Here is a 16,613-nt window from a genome sequence, read left to right as displayed (position 1 = left end):
TTCGTTAAGTTCATCATTAACGCTTATGTAACGCTGTCTGCGGCATGTCGTCATTGCTTACATGCAGCGCCTGTGTGAGATGAGGTGTGTGTCAAGGCTAGTTAAGCGCTCTAATAGTGACTATTCCCCAAACTCTCTCTCTCTTTGGCAGTGTGTCTCACACACCCGTTTAGTCTCACTCGAGCTATTCATCATCGTACACAAACTCTCTCCAGCATGTTCTCAAGACACATGGATATGCAAATTTCCAAATGTGTGAGAGGTTCTGTTACTTTTAGTGATCAGATGCACCATTTTTTGACCCAAAAATGAACTTTTTGTTATGGTTTACTCATTCTTGCACTCTTAAAAAATAAAGATTTTTTTTTATGGGAATCGATGTTTCCACGAAGAACCGTCAACATCCATGGAACTTTTCCATTGCACAAAATGTTCTTTGTAGTGGAAAATGGTTCTTAAGATTGAAATACTCTTTCCACTAGTTCTTTTTAAAGTTCTTTTAAGAACTTTTTTTAACCAAAAGGTTCTCTGGGAAACTCAAACTTGTGGTTCTATGGCTTAACTGTGAAAACCCACTTTTGAAACCTATATTTTTAAGAGTTTCACCTTTGAAACCGTGCAATGAAAGTCAATGGGCCCCAATGTTGTTGGACCTCTAATGTCTTTAGTGTGCGCAGAAGAAACGCACACAGCTACAGGAACCACATAATTAGCAAATAATGACAGAATTTGGCTGGACTGGTCCTTTAAAACAATAAAAATAAAGGTCTTTTATTGGCATCGATGGTTTCACGAAGAACCTTTAACATTCATGGAACTTTTCCATTGCACAAAAGGTTCTTTATATTGGAAAATGCTTCTTAAGATTTAAATATTTTTTGAATTACTGGTTCTTTTAAGAATTTTTCACCAAAATGTTATTTGGGAAACTCAAACTTGTGGTTCTATGGCTTTGCTGCGAAAACCCACTTTTGGAACCTTTATTTTTAAATGTATGTTGATCAAAACCTTAAAGAAAACCATGCAATGAAAGTCAATGAGCTCCAAAGTTGTTAGACCTCAACGTTCTTCAAAATTTCTTGCATACAGAAATGCATAGAACCACACGATTAGTAAATAATGACAGAATTTTCATTTTTGGCTGGACTGTCCCTTTAAAACATTCGGCAGCTCTGCATTTGGCCACTAGGTGTCATCAGTGAAATGACGGACAGGTGAAAGCCCAATGAAGGACACCTTTGAAAAGGACAGGAGACTTATGATTATGCGTGTTAACCTTCTCTTCTTAATGGACCATAAAACCTGTATGTGTCAAAGTGCATGTAAGTTTGTCGAAGCTGTTTCATAAAAAAAAAAAAAAAAAGATTGCATAACAAATGACTGCATTCGTAATGCCAGAGTGGAAAACCATTAAAATGTCCATTTGACTTCATCTCCGTCAGCCGTGGTATCAGTCTTATTTGTTTTTCTCATTTTAGTGCTTTTTTTAGTTGTCTGCATTGTCATATCTCAAGGAAACGTCTGGAGCTCTGTCCTACTCAGATAAAAACTGCTTCAAGGCCTCCATGGTGTGATATAACCATCCGCTTGTGTTCCCGATGTCCGTTGGGATGTCATAAAACCCAGCTTGCTCTAGGACAGGATCTCTGTTCTTACAGAAATGGCATATTTTTAGCAGAAAGGCCCAAACCGGACAAGCTGCGTCCAAATATTTTCCAACATCTGCCGACCATCAGCGTGTCTGCATTCCTCAGCTGGATTTCCTTCACCTGGATCAAACCTGACTGGAAATATATCACTCCAGATGATACGGGTTTAGAGACACACTGGAAAAAAAGCTTTTCTTACTTAGTCTTGTTTCCAAAAGCATTTTTTTGCACTGCAGAGAAGATGGACAGATGCCCTGCAGATCTGGCCTATATAATGCATGATTACGGCGTTATAAAAGTCTCAGATCGAAGATAAGATCGATATTCATTAAACCCATGTGCGACGTCTACACAACGAGCGCATGAATGGCCTGTTGAGGAGTTATATAAAAGTGAAACCATTAAGACCGCCTCTTCCATGTGATGTTTTAGCTCTGAAAGCTCCTGTAAACACAGACTGGGGCTCCGTTTGGAAAAGCACTCAAGATTCTGGGCGTAGCTCCATGTTTTCTGCTATTGCTGGGTCTCTTAATTGTTTTCTTGAAGGAACTAAATGAACGAGTCTCAGGTTTTATTGTAGGAAGTCTCCCAGTTCCCCAATAGCATTCCATTCAACAGAGATAAAGAGAGAGAGAAAGTGTTGTTATATAACCATCCCTTCATTCAATCAAAGATTGTCTCTCAATTCGCGCATGTTTCAACATCTTTCCATGAGCATTCAAGGACCCGAGGTGTTCAGTTCATAAATAAATCTTTTATTTGTAACATATAAAATTAGATCATTTTACACTTTATTCCAGTATGACAATGTTCAAATAAAAGAGCTACATTTGTGATAAATAATATTAATAACAACAATAAAACATTCATTCAACTTTTTTTGATCATGTGGTGGAGTTGGACTCCATTAGCTGCCAAACACAGGGATGCGTTCACACACATCAGGAGGGAGTGTTACCGTGGACAAACTCAACCTTGACCAGGTTCATAGTCTACCAGTTGTACGTTTTAGCATGTGCATATCTACACTTGGGAATACACACACACACACAAGTCTACAGTTTGGTTCATGTTTTGTATTAAGACATCAAAATATACATCAGAAATTGCAATATTTACATCTTTTACAGGTTGCTCCGTAACGAAGCTATAAAACGTAGCGCTCCAGTGTGGAGCGAGTCTTTTCCAAAATGCTGACGCGGCCTCAGCAAACAGTGCACTTCAAAGTCCCCGTAATGTAAGTCCGTAATTGACCTTTCGCAAAGACCCGCCCCCTTTAGTTACTGTTGCTATGTCTGACAAGCCACGCCTCTCTCACGCCACATCATGTTCTCACGCAGTGAAAAATACATCGCGGAGCGAAGAGGACACTGACAGACAGGACAGACCAGGTTACTTAAAAAATTTGGTCAAAGAAATTTAAACAATAAATACAGTTTTGTGGCTCTTTAATGTGTCTGACAGATCGCTCAGTTAAAGCGTCTAGTGAACCGATTATCTCTTCCTTCTAGTTAATTTATAGCATCAAATAAACATGAATGAACATCAGAAGGAATGTTGTTTTAACCGCGGAGAGAAGTCAGTACGCTCCGTTTTTCAAGTTCAAATCCTCCAACCTTTATCTACTAACTCTCCTGACTGCTTTTTCGGACAAAAATGGCGGATTATGATTGGTCAGATCACCTGTCAATCAAACTCCCTGCGAAGGGTCAATTCCGTGGGAATCTAGTTACAAGAGGAGTCGATTGGCCGGCGGGCATGTGTCCCTCCCCCCATCGGGCGCCGCTCCCTTCCGCTCAGTCTCTGAACTTGTGGATGTCGTTGAAGAGTCTGTAGAAGGGGTAGGAGGCGTCGTTGCCTTGGGCGCAGTTATAGGTGCACTTGCAGGACTCGATCATCATGACGTTCTTGTTGAAGGTGTCGCCGTCGTCGCAGCGAAACTTGACTCGGATGGTTCGGGTTTGCTGTGGGCTACAACACCGGCCGTCCACACACGAGCCACAGTATCTGGGCCGATACTTCTTCACACTGGAGCATCCGGCGTAAGAGAACTTCACCGGCTGCATCGACTTCTTGGTCCGGTTGCATTTCTTTCCTTTCTGTTGGAGGATGAGGGATTAGTCAGATGCACTGGAATACATGCGATGTAATACGGCTAGGACAATAAATCGATGCATCGTGAATCGAGAAATTAAATATTTTGTGTGCATTTGTTCATTAAAGAACAAGAAGACTCAATTTGATATAATATTTTGTGCGCTGTATGAGAGTCAGCTTTCTGGGTGCGTGCTTCGGATGTTTGCGTGCAGAAAACGTCATGTGATTACAAGGGCTGGGACAATAAATCGATGCATCGGAAATTGAGAAATGATTCTGGATCGATTCTGAGATTTTCCCGAATGCATCGCGATTCTCTCTCGAATCGATTCTAAGCTTCTTTTTTAACAGCAGAAACAGCCGTAATCTGCAGGCTTCCAATGCCGTTCACGCTTTATAAAATAATAATTTATAATGCTCGCAAAGGTTGAAGCGAATTACAAGGGTGTTTTACATTAATCTCACGTCATAAAAGCATTCTGAGGTGCGAGTACTTTCTCAGACTCAGCCGAACGCACGAGCGCTTCGTGAGCATTAAAACTAGCCTAGAGCGCCATCTGCTGTTAAAAACTAGCCTAGAGCGCCATCTGCGGTTAAAAACTAGCATAGAGTGCCACCTGCGGTTAAAAACTAGCATAGAGTGCCACCTGCGGTTAAAAACCAGCCTAGAGTGCCACCTGTGGTTAAAAACTAGCTTAGAGCGCCATCTGCGGTTAAAAACTAGCCTAGAGCGCCATCTGCGGTTAAAAACTAGCCTAGAGCGCCATCTGCGGTTAAAAACTAGCCTAGAGCGCCATCTGCTGTTAAAAACTAAGCTCAGAATCGTTTCGAGAGAGAATGGCAATGCATTCGGAAAATATTGGTATCGAGCCCCGAATCAAAATTAATCGATTTACTGTCCCAGCCCTACTATGCCATGTGTTTGTGTTACTGAAGTGACGTTGCTCACCTTGAGGCTGGTGTATGGCGACTGGCTGCATGGACGGACTTCGCAGATCCTGGTTTCCTTCACCAGTTTGCAGTCGGTGTTGTTGTTGGTTATTCTGGTGGAGATTCCCGTGCCGCAGGTCTTGGAGCATTGGGACCAGGGTGTGGTCTGGACTATGCACTTCTCAAAATCCCGGGATTCCGGCTGAGATCGGAATGCTGCAAATAAACAAAGTGCTTTTTAAAACTCGATTCGCATGCACATCGCTAATGCCAATCCAATGCATTAAAATCCTTCTCGCGGGTCAAAATGACCCGAAGCCCTAAAATTACCGGTAAACTTAATTTTTTTTGTCCAGAAAGCTTATTTTATTTCATTTTGATAATATTTTTTAATGCAATAGCCCCCCGTCCCCCCAACTACAAAAAAATCACAATTTAATGCCTAAACCTTTTAATTCAGCTCTCCATATATCTATCATTGGGAGTCTTTGCAGACATCATGTGGAAAATTTATAATATAACATGATATTTCATGACTCTAGATGTCCTTATAGCTCTATATGGAGTAAATGAGCTGTTCCTCTGGGTCCTAAAGTCAGTTCTCTACAGTATGCATTCAAATACACATGTAAACAATATAAAATCATTTTTGGGAAAAGTTTTAGCATTTTTAGTTTGAATTCAGCATTTTTAGGTTTTTCTATGTGTACTGAAGCATTCTTCACATTCCATTCATTCCTATGGGGGTCAACTTGACCAGATATGTTAACTTTTTAAAATTTCAAACACAAAACTCAATTTTTTTGTATGTGTGTTTATTCACGGTTCAAGTGCGATAAAAGTCATGGGGTCTTGGACCGCTCCGATGAACACTAAATTTTTTCAAAAATAAATTCGGGGTTACACGAGGCAACCCGAGGCAAGGCTGAGTGTTAAAGATCTTACCAGGTAAAGATTTGAGTCCAGGCTTCCCGATGGAGATGAGCTCGTTCTTGTTGGTGAGGTCGCTCTCGGAGTCGTCAACCCCTGGATCGTTGCCAAACTTGTCGGTGGATTCCCGATGCTTCCCGTCGTCGCAGACCCACTCCTCGCAGCATTGCCCCGGCACTTTGACCAGCCTGGGATTGGCGCATCCCAACGTGGGAAGGGAAAGCTCTTGCGGGCAAAGCGGGATACATCCCACTGCCCCGTCAATGCATGTGCACTGGTGTTTGCAGTTGGGCTGGAAACTCTCTCCGTTCTGGTAGATCCTGCTGTTGTACTCGCACGGTCTTCCCTCAGATTTGGCTGTGGGAGAAAACGAAAGGTATATTTTAAATCAAATGCTCACAAACTTCCCCCTCCTATCCACACATGCTTTCCATTCAGTGTCTTTTACCAAGCATAATGAGGAACATACCTCGGCAGATGCCTCTGGTGGCCCCGTGGCTGGCCCCGAAGTTGCACTCGAGACCCTTGGTGTGGTCGCATGGCTCGGTCTTGCTACAGTCTTCGTTCAGTTGTCTGGCACACACTTTACAACAACCACAGCCATCCGAAACCAGACTGACTCCAGGAGCGCATTTGGGGAGCTCCTGTGGGCATGAACATGGCACTGGGCAGCTGGAGAAAGCCTGAGCGGAAAAAAACAGGACACTTTAGTGACTTTCAAGTCAATAACCATATGTAAAAACCCACTGAGGAAAACAAACAAAAACGTGTGGATGTTCCCTTTCAATGTTATGGTGTAATGTCTACACTGTAAAAAGTGATCAGTTAACTTAACTGAATAATTTTAAGGCAACGGGTTTCCTCCATTTTTTTAAGTACATAAACTTCATGCTTAATCGAAAAAAATAAGTAATGTGGAATTGTCAAGTTCACATAACTTAATATTTTCAAGTGAGCATTAAGTTTATTTACTTAAAAAATCGAGGAAACTCATTGTCTTAAAATTAAGTAAATAAACTTTATGCTTAATCGAAAACATTAAGTAATGTAGAACTGTCAAGTTCACATAACTTAATTTTTTCAAGTGAGCATTAAGTTTATTTACGTACTAAAACGAGTTTACTAAAAAAAAAATAAGTAAGTGAACTGAACACTTTTTATTTTGAGTTTCTGAAACTCAAAACTGATTCTCCAATGAATGGGTCTCATTTGGATATCATATAACTTCTATAATAAGCAAACAAACGAGTAGAATTAAAGTAACTTACCACATTAAAGTGCCCAATAAGGATGACGATAACAGCCCAAGCAAACATCTTCGCTTCTCTGTGTACTGTAGATTGTTGTATCAAACGAACAGTTAAAGTCCTCGCTCGTGTAAGGGTTGCGGTGCGCTGACTCGTCGCGTCGCGTTGCGTTCTCGGTTAGTTCTCGTGCGTCTGAAGGCGTTCGCGCTCTGAGAGTGAAGACGCGCGCGACTCCTTTTTTATACACCAGTGGAGCCTGACGTCACCAGCGCTGAACTGTTCCGAAGGAATGCGAGGAATTTTTCTTGGCGCGTTTTCCATCCGAGCTAAGCACCACCCTGTCTAACTTTCTCTCTCTCTCTCTCTCTCTCTCTCTCTCTCTCTCTCTCTCTCTCTCTCTCTCTCTCTCTCTCTCTCTCTCTCTCTCTCTCTCTCTCACTTAAATGAATTTTCCCCTTTCACTGAACACATTTTTTACTGTTTCCCCCATCTATATTTCTCTCCCCCCTTCTCTCTCTCTCTTTCTCTGCTCTTCACGCTTCCTTTGCGGTTTGCGTAAAGTTAATGCCTAAAGCCTTGAAACATGTATTATTTATCTAAATAAAGCGTTCTGATAGCATATTCAAATGTGTAAATAAGCTTTTTTGTTTTGCATTTAAGGGAGACAGATAGCTGTAGTTCTGTGGGTTTATTAAGTGTGCGAATTATTCCATACATTTTTAAAGGAATTTTATTTATATTGAGGTTCGAAATTTCTTTTTGCTACCCCTAGCTAACCATTATCAATAATATAACGCATTCTCCTATTAAAGCAACTTGTGCGGTAACTTAAAGTTACGACTTTTTTGGTGTGTGTGCGTGTGTGTTTGTTTGGGAGAGTTAATTTTAAGTATTATTTCACCAGCATCCTCTTACTAATCAGCTTTATTTTGGCTAACGTCATGTAAAAGTTATTAGCCTCATTACTCGGCATAGAAATATTTCGACGCCCCCAGGGGTCTATTAATGGCGTTGCGCGCGCGCGTCAAACATAAATTAATCCACGGCACGCGCGCGCGTTTCCTTGTTCAGATCAGCTACGCGCTTTGGAGAATTGTATCAATCTTCAAACATCCATTTTATAAACACGAATGGTTAAAACTCGTCTGTGCCATCATGCACCCTATTATGTGCGCGTTTAGAGACGATCTCAAGTCAAACTTTACGGCTTCTATTTTTGGCTCTGCTCGCTCCTCTCTCTTGACTCAACAGCTCTAAGCGGTTCCAGATGTGGAGCCTGATTCCAGACGTAACAATATTACCATATTTGGTCTGGGCAGTAGCTTGCATTATTAACATTTCTGCTGGAGTTATCCAACCACAAAGCATTCCTGACAGCTTAAAGCGTCCCTACATATGCTCTCCGTGGAGGAAATTCCTCCAGCTTATTTAATATGCATGCAGTCTGTCCATCACAAAGTGAAAGAAAAAGTGCAACAGGCATCCAGTTTTCCACATAAGATCTTAAAAAAAAGAAAAGTGCACTGTTTTTCTCTGAGATTCCAAATAAGTGGCATTCCACCGAAAATCAGAGATTTTCAGAGATCAGAAGTTCTTGGATGCACAAACCAACCCGAATGTGAGAGCAAGGGAATGCACAATATTGCATTGAATAGCTCTTTCCTCAGGCTCTCGGAGAGCAGAAGTGTGTGGACACTGAGACGTCCTGATGGAGAACGCTTGGCACCTGGAATCTGATTCTTCTCATATCTCAGGTATGCTTTACTTTAACGTCTTTATGGACTGTGTGCTTGAGTTACAGTATTCTTTACACTGGGGTGCATGTGTGTTGTTTCCTTCTGATCAGTCAGGCTTGTGTATGAAAATACATCTGATCTGTTCGCTGAGATCGAAATCCCTGTGGTTTAACTGGTTTTAGTTGATTTTTCCCAGATTGCGACACTAGATGGTGATGTGCTGTGTCATTGTAGTAAAGATGATCTTTCAGAGTGTTTGACACAATCTGATGTTCTGGTTACCAGTGTTGGGGAAAGTTACTTTGAAAAGTAATGCATTACAATATTGCGTTACTCCGTTAAATAGTAAATAATTGCGTTACGAAGTTACTTTTTTAGAAAAGTCACGCATTTCATTACTTTTGCGTTACTTTTTCTCTCCTGGACTGGGCATTTTATAACAAAAAGTGCTACTTTTGGGCAAATGTAAAGACCCTTTCACACCATAATTGAAATGATTAAACCTCAGACTGAAGGAAGTGCACATTTACGAATCCAGTTCAGCTTTCAACACATTCACCAATAAAAACTAAAAGTCATTTTTAGTGGTCAATATAAAGTACATTGGTCAATAAAGTGAGATTAAATGCGTAAAAATATTTGTTTTATTTAACATATTTAATTATTGGAGGTTTGCATACTGTGCTTTTGCATTTCACTGATTTTATTCATTTGGAGGAATATTGAATCATTTCTTGTGCAAGTGAGATGAGTAAGTGCACGCTCACATTTAGTCTAGAACTACAATAGTCATCATGTTTAAACACACACACACACACACACACGACACCTCTGCACTTACGATTTTTTTCTCAACATAAAGACAAGAGAGCTGTTCGTCAACAGATGGGGAAACAAAGTAACTTGCTTATTTCAAAAAGTAACAGATTTTTTGTTGTAAATTTGAAAAGTAATGCGCTACTTTACTAGTTACTTGGCAAAGTAATCTGATTACATAACGTTAATATAACATTACGTTACATATAATGCATTTCCCCCAGCACTGCTGGTTACCATGACTGGGTAAAATCACATTTATAACATTTGAATCAAGCAATGTAGTTGATACCTCTGCTGGAAAATCCAGTTTTAGAACATGATAGCACTTTTATTAGAACTTAAATTGGCTTGTCGACCATCTTGGACCAGAACCACAGCATCTGAAGCTGGTCAAGCTGTTTTGTATGAAACGTGGTGTTATGTTTTATTTTTTAATGACCAGTCAGAAACTAGTTACCATGTTCCAAACACTGTTACCGTGCCAACAGTTGACGCATGTAGCTTGGGAAGTGTGCAGAGCGTATTTGTTGAGGAGCATGTCAATTTCTGAGCCAATCACCTGAGCTGGAAATGCTGGAAATGACATCATGCGAATGCTGATTGGCTTTTTACTATTTACTATTAGCAAATAATAATTCGCCAGAATACGTGAATGCTTTTAAATGTCAATCAGTGGTGAAAGATGCTCTTTATATAGTCGAATGCCTTTAAAAACCCAACCCGCTTGGTTTACCAGCATCAGAAATTAGTTTTAAACTATCGGTTTAATCACTATTGTTTATCATTTGAAACCAAACTTCTTTGTTTGATACACCACTTGCTTTTTATGCATGAGCAAAATGACTGACGGGCAGGGTGTGTTCCTGATTGGCTAATAAAAGGTTAGCTGCTTTTCTGATTTGTTTTTCATTTGTAGTGTCTGTTTCAGTAGCCATGACATTTTATGTGTGATATTCTTTAAGTGTTCAAATACTTTTTAAGGCCACTGTTTGTCTGGTGATATGTCATCATTTTCTAAATATGGATCTAGGTGGTTACTAGGCGTCGCTAGTATGTTTTGGGTGGTTACTAGGTGTTGCTAGGGGGTTCTGAGTGGGTTACTAGGCGTTGCTAAGATGTTCTGGGTGGTTACTAGGTGTTGCTAGGGTGTTCTGAGTGAGTTACTAGGCGTTGCTAGGATGTTCTGGGTGGTTACTAGGTGTTGCTAGGGCGTTCTGAGTGGTTACTAGGCGTTGCTAGGATGTTCTGGTTGGTTACTAGGTGTTGCTAGGGCGTTCTGAATGGTTACTAGGCATTGCTAGGATGTTCTGGGTGGTTACTAGTTGTTGTGGTTGCTAGGGTGTTCTGAGTGGTTAATATGGATTGTTAGGTTGTTCTGGGTAGTTACTAGGTTTTGCTAGGGTGTTCTAAGTGGGTTACTAGGCGTTGAAAGGAAGTTTTGGATGTCTAATAGGCGTTGCTATAATGTTCTGGGTGGTTTATAGGCGTTGCTAGGATGTTCTGAGAGGTTTCTAGGTGTTGCTAGGGCATTCTGAGTGGTTACTCGTGTTGCTATGGTGTTCTGGGTGGTTACTAGGTGTTGCTATGGTGTTCTGAGTGGTTACTAAGCGTTGCTAGGATGTAATGTGTGGTTACTAGGTGTTCCTATGGTGTTCTGAGTGGTTACTAGGCGGTGCTGGGATGATCTGGGCGCTTACTAAACTGTTGTTATGTGGTTGCTAAGGGGTTCTGAAATACTGGGAAAATAACTGATATGATGCTAGAGTGTTCTGGGAAATTACTAGGCTGTTGCTAGGTGGTTGCTAAGGGCTTACGTTTAGGTGCTACTGTACGTCAAGTGATACAAGTTGTTACTTTGTCTCTAGGTTGTGTTTCCCCCAGTGTTTGAGGTCAAATGAAGTGTCCAGTGAGAACGTGAGCTCATGAAGGGTTGACATCTGTTCGGGCGCGGGGCTTTTAGGAAACAGTGCTGTCATTGTGTTCTCATTTTTCTATTCTGGAATTACACATTCTGGAACCATTACAAGAGCGTTTTTCATTTGTGTCCACCGCCATGTTGTAATGGCAAACATTAATATTTTCCACTTTCTTCCAGGGCTCTTGGAAGTGCGATTGATTACGAACACATGACTCAGTGGCTCAAACCCCTCCATATTTCTACATTACGTAACGCGTTATGTTTATTTTACCTCCGGTGTGGAAGTTCTCTCGGATCAGAGAGATGTTATCCAGGTTTTCGGCCCTTGTTTGCTCTGTGGCTTTTCCTCTCATAGTTCACTGAGACTATGCGATGTCATTTCCTGTGTGTGAACTGCTACTAAAATCACACTCGACTCTCCCAGGACCAGCGCTGTTGCTTCAGTGGCAAAACAATCCAAATGTCCTTCACTACTTTGATTTATAGGCTGGTTGTTTTTTTTTTGCTGGTCGGCGATAAGCTGATGTGGGCTTCTTTTATTATGGCTATTTTAGATATTTTAAGCCACTAATTTAAAAGGACAGTGCATCCAAGAATGACAAAAACAAAGACATGAGGGTGAGTAAATATAGACAGATTTTCTTTTTTTGGTCACCTGTCCCTTTAACATCTGTAAGACTGACTGGAATTCAGAAATCGAAGAGTGGTTTAAAAACATGGTCATGTCATTATGGTGTTTTTTTTTTGTAGTGGGTGGTTACTGTTGCTAGGTGGTTGCTAAGCGCTTCTAAAAGCCCAGAAAACTAACTGCTATGATATGAGGGTGTTTTGGGTTGTTACTAGGTCGTTGCTAGGGTGGTCTGGGTGGTTACTAGGTTGTTGCTAAAGTTGTCTGGGTGGTTACTAGGCTGTTGTTAGATGGTTGCTAAGGGATTCTGAAAGGCAAAAAATAACTACAATGATACTAGGGTGTTCTGGGTCGTTACTAGATCGTTGCTAGTGTGATCTGGGTGAGTAATATGCTGTTTATAGAGTAGAGTAGTCTGGGTGGCTACTAGGCCATTGCTAGGTGGTTGCTAAGGGGTTCTAAAAGCCAATAAAACTAACTGCTATCATACTATGGTGTGCTGGGTGGTTATAGGTTTTTTTAGGGTGGTTTAGGTGGTTAATTACTCATTGCTAGTGTTGTCTGGGTGGTTACTAGTCCATTGTAGTTGGTTGCTAAGGGGTTCTGGAAAGAGAGAAAATAAGTGATATGATACTAGGGTGTTCTGGGTGGTTATTAGGTCGTTGCTAGGGTGGTCTGGGTGGTCACTAGGCTGTTGCTAGAGTAGAGTAGTCTGGGTGGCTACTAGGCCGTCGCTAGGTGGTTGCTAAGGGGTCCTAAAAGACCAGAAAACTAACAGCTATCATACTAGGTTTTTTTTGGATGGTTACTAGGCCGTTGCAAGAAAATAGTTGTCTGGGTGACTACTAGGCTGTTGCTAGGTGGTTGCTAAGGGGTCCTAACAGCCCACAAAACGAACTGCTTTGATACATGTGTGTTCTGGGTGGTTACTAGGTCGTTGCTAGGGTGGTCTGGCTGGTTGCTAGGCCATTGCTAAGTGTTGCTAACGGGTTCTGTTCTGCGCGGTAACTAAGCCATTTCTATGTGGTTGCTAAGGGTCTCTGAATGGTTGTCAGGGTGTTGCTATATGGTGTGTTGAAAAGGTGTTCAGGAAAAACTCTCCTGTCCTAAAGTATTTATCATTCATTTAGCATAAACAGCCTACTTAATGATAATGCTTAAGAACAAACAATAGTATTACTGATGCTTGCCACTAATAATCTGTGTGGAATTTTCCCCTCATGATGAGGTTTCACTGTTTACACTGGATCAGATGCATACTTTAGCCATGACATGTGCTTCCTCCGACTGTAAGGAGAAAGTGTTTATCCTGATGGCATTCCATAGACGAACCGGTGGGAGCGGAGCGGTTTACAGTCTGGATTCTCAATGAGTTTTGACCAGAAAAGTTGCTGAGAAAACAGAATGACATCACGAAATCACACGCTCCAACTGAACGTCTCACTCCTAATAAAGTTGATATTGAAAATACGTTGAATGGCAGGAAGATTATGAAGATACTTCTCACCCTGTTTTTACAATGGTAACAACAATAAATGTAGATAAAAGTGTTGGTCTGATGTAAACTATAGATAGCAAGTGCCAAAACCTTTACCAAGTTTCGTACCATTCCGATGAAGTAAAAAATAAAACATAATTTTTTAGATATTTGTGCTGGAAAACAAGACAGAAACACTAAGGAAGAAGCTCATTTTCTGTAGTATGGAGACGTTTGAGACGCGCACACACACACACACACACACACACTCAGCAGGTTCTGGAACTCTAAAGAAGCACTAGATGTGTGTCAGCGGATGTTATATGATGTTCACGCAGAGAGTGTCGTTATAGAGTGTGTTTAGGCCCCGAAAACCAGTTCCAAAAAGTCTTTGAAGCTCAAAGTACATTCATCTTTTACGGCCCTCCAAGCTGCGAACTCCACAACACACATATTTCCTCTCTGAAGGGCAAGCCGGAGGAATGGAAAAACGCAGGGAAAGAGGGCAGGGAATGAGAGGATGGAATGTGGGGCTCCGGGAATGTTTAGACCGGTCTGGATAATTGAGTGGATTTGGAACAAGAAAAGACAAACTTTGTTCCCGGGGTCTGAGGAATGCAGTGAAGGAAGTCTGGAGAACGATCCAGCCGAGCTCGACGGAAAGATGGAGAGACTGAGGAATGTCCATAGAAAAGAGGAATTCCAGCCGAGCACACACGCGCGCGCACACACACACACACACACACAGACACACACACACACACACACACACACACACACACACACACTTACACACACACAGATACACATGAAACACACACGTGCACTCACACACACACACACACACACACACACACACACTTACACACACACAGATACACATGAAACACACACGTGCACTCACACACACACACACACACACACACACAGATACACATGAAACACACACGTGCACTCACACACACACACAGATACACATGAAACACACACGTGCACTCACACACACACACACACACAGATACACTCACTCACACACACACACAACACACGCACACAAAACACACAAGCACACACACTCACTCTCTCACATACACACACACACAGATACACATGAAACACACACGTGCACTCACACACACACGCACACAGATACACTCACTCACTCACACACACACACAAACACGCACACAAAACACACAAACACACACTCACTCTCACACACACACACACAGATACACATGAAACACACACGTGCACTCACACAGACACACACACACACACACAGATACACTCACTCACTCACGCACACACAAACACACGCACACAAAACACACAAACACTCTCACTCTCACACACACACACATACACACACACAGATACACATGAAACACACGCACGCACGCACACACACATACACGCACAAAACACACAAAGACACACACTCACTCTCACACACACACACACACACACACATGAAACACACACACTCACTCACTCACTCATTCACACACACACACACACACACAAAGAGACACACACACACACATGAAACACACACTCACTCACAGATACACACATTCACTCACTCACACACACACACACACACAGATACACATGAAACGCGCACTCACACACAGATACACACATTTACTCACTCACACACACACACACACAGATACACATGAAACGCGCACTCACACACACACACAGATACACATGAAACACACACGTGCACTCACACACACAGATACACTCACTCACTCGCACACACAAACACACGCACACAAAACGCACAAACACTCACTCTCACACACACACACACACAGATACACATGAAACACTAGCACACAAACACACACACTCACTCGCACACACACACACACTCACTCACTCATTCACACACACACACACACACGCATACACACACTCACACACAAACACACACACACACACATGAAACACACACTCACTCACACACACAATCAGATACACACATTCACTCACACACACACACACACACAGATACACATGAAACGCGCACTCACACACACACACACAGATACACCCATTTAGTCACTCACGCACACACACACACACACAGATACACATGAAACGCGCACTCACACACACACGAAACACACACACTCATTCACTCACTCATTCACACACACACACAAAGAGACACACACATACACACACATACACACACACATGAAACACACTCACTCACTCACACACAGATACACACATTCACTCACTCACACACACACACACACACACACAGATACACATGAAACGCGCACTCACACACACACACACAGATACACACATTCACTCACTCACACACACACACACACACACACACACACACACACACACACACACACAGATACACACATTTACTCACTCACACACACACACACACACACACAGATACACACATTCACTCACTCACACACACAGATACACATGAAACGCGCACTCACACACACACACACACACACACACACACACACACACACACACACACACACACACACACACACACAGATACACACATTTACTCACTCACACACACACACACACACAGATACACACATTCACTCACTCACACACACACACACACACACAGATACACACATTCACTCACTCACACACACACACAGATACACATGAAACGCGCACTCACACACACACACACACAGATACACACATGAAACGCGCACTCACACACACACACACACACAGATACACACATTCACTCACACACACACACACACACACAGATACACACATTCACTCACTCACACACTCACTCACACACACACACACACACACACAGATACACACATTCACTCACACACACACACACACACACAGATACACACATTCACTCACACACACACACACACACACAGATACACACATTCACTCACTCACACACTCACTCACACACACACACACACACACACACAGATACACACATTCACTCACACACACACACACACACACACACACACAGATACACACATTCACTCACACACACACACACACACACACAGATACACACATTCACTCACACACACACACACACACACAGATAGACACATTCACTCACTCACACACTCACTCACACACACACACACACACACAGATGCACACATTCACTCACACACACACAC

General features: G+C 42.1%; 2 protein-coding genes and 1 long non-coding RNA gene across 4 annotated transcripts in view; 1 reads left to right on the top strand and 2 right to left on the bottom strand.

Moving 5' to 3' along the window:
• Positions 1-2,383: 2,383 nt before the first annotated feature.
• On the bottom strand, positions 2,384-7,106 carry ccn1 (cellular communication network factor 1). The gene is made up of 5 exons (XM_077218662.1): positions 6,875-7,106; positions 6,076-6,289; positions 5,622-5,963; positions 4,696-4,892; positions 2,384-3,748 (listed from the first exon to the last, which is right to left on the bottom strand). Exons 1-5 carry the CDS (start codon positions 6,920-6,922, stop codon positions 3,446-3,448), a joined length of 1,104 nt encoding a protein of 367 aa, XP_077074777.1. The 5' UTR covers positions 6,923-7,106; the 3' UTR covers positions 2,384-3,445.
• On the bottom strand, positions 3,972-4,689 carry LOC143725855 (uncharacterized). Its single transcript, XR_013198349.1, has 2 exons — positions 4,502-4,689; positions 3,972-4,291 (listed from the first exon to the last, which is right to left on the bottom strand). It is a non-coding gene; the product is annotated as an uncharacterized LOC143725855 (long non-coding RNA).
• A 184-nt stretch (positions 7,107-7,290) lies between the features above and the next one.
• ddah1 (dimethylarginine dimethylaminohydrolase 1) overlaps positions 7,291-16,613 on the top strand; it is a 96,177-nt gene continuing 86,854 nt past the window's right edge. The window contains exon 1 of one of the 2 annotated variants that reach the window (XM_077218667.1): positions 7,291-8,607. The gene's annotated coding sequence lies outside the window, so the exon portion shown is untranslated. The remainder of the gene's footprint in view (positions 8,608-16,613) is intronic. The other variant, XM_077218666.1, reaches the window with a different exon arrangement.

The sequence above is a fragment of the Siphateles boraxobius genome, unplaced genomic scaffold, assembly GCF_051911475.1.
Source record: "Siphateles boraxobius isolate OS27281-9 unplaced genomic scaffold, OSU_SipBor_1 77, whole genome shotgun sequence".
NCBI classification, from domain to species: Eukaryota; Metazoa; Chordata; class Actinopteri; order Cypriniformes; family Leuciscidae; genus Siphateles; species Siphateles boraxobius.
This window is presented reverse-complemented; position numbering and strand designations above follow the sequence as displayed.

Excerpts from the sequence above, each read along its gene's own strand:
- ccn1 (XM_077218662.1), bottom strand. The coding sequence starts at position 6,922 with ATGTTTGCTTGGGCTGTTATCGTCATCCTTATTGGGCACTTTAATGTG. Across the intron at positions 5,964-6,075 it reads CACCAGAGGCATCTGCCGAG|CCAAATCTGAGGGAAGACCG; the intron begins GTATGTTCCTCA and ends TTTCTCCCACAG. Across the intron at positions 4,893-5,621 it reads TGGACTCAAATCTTTACCTG|CATTCCGATCTCAGCCGGAA; the intron begins GTAAGATCTTTA and ends GTTTATTTGCAG.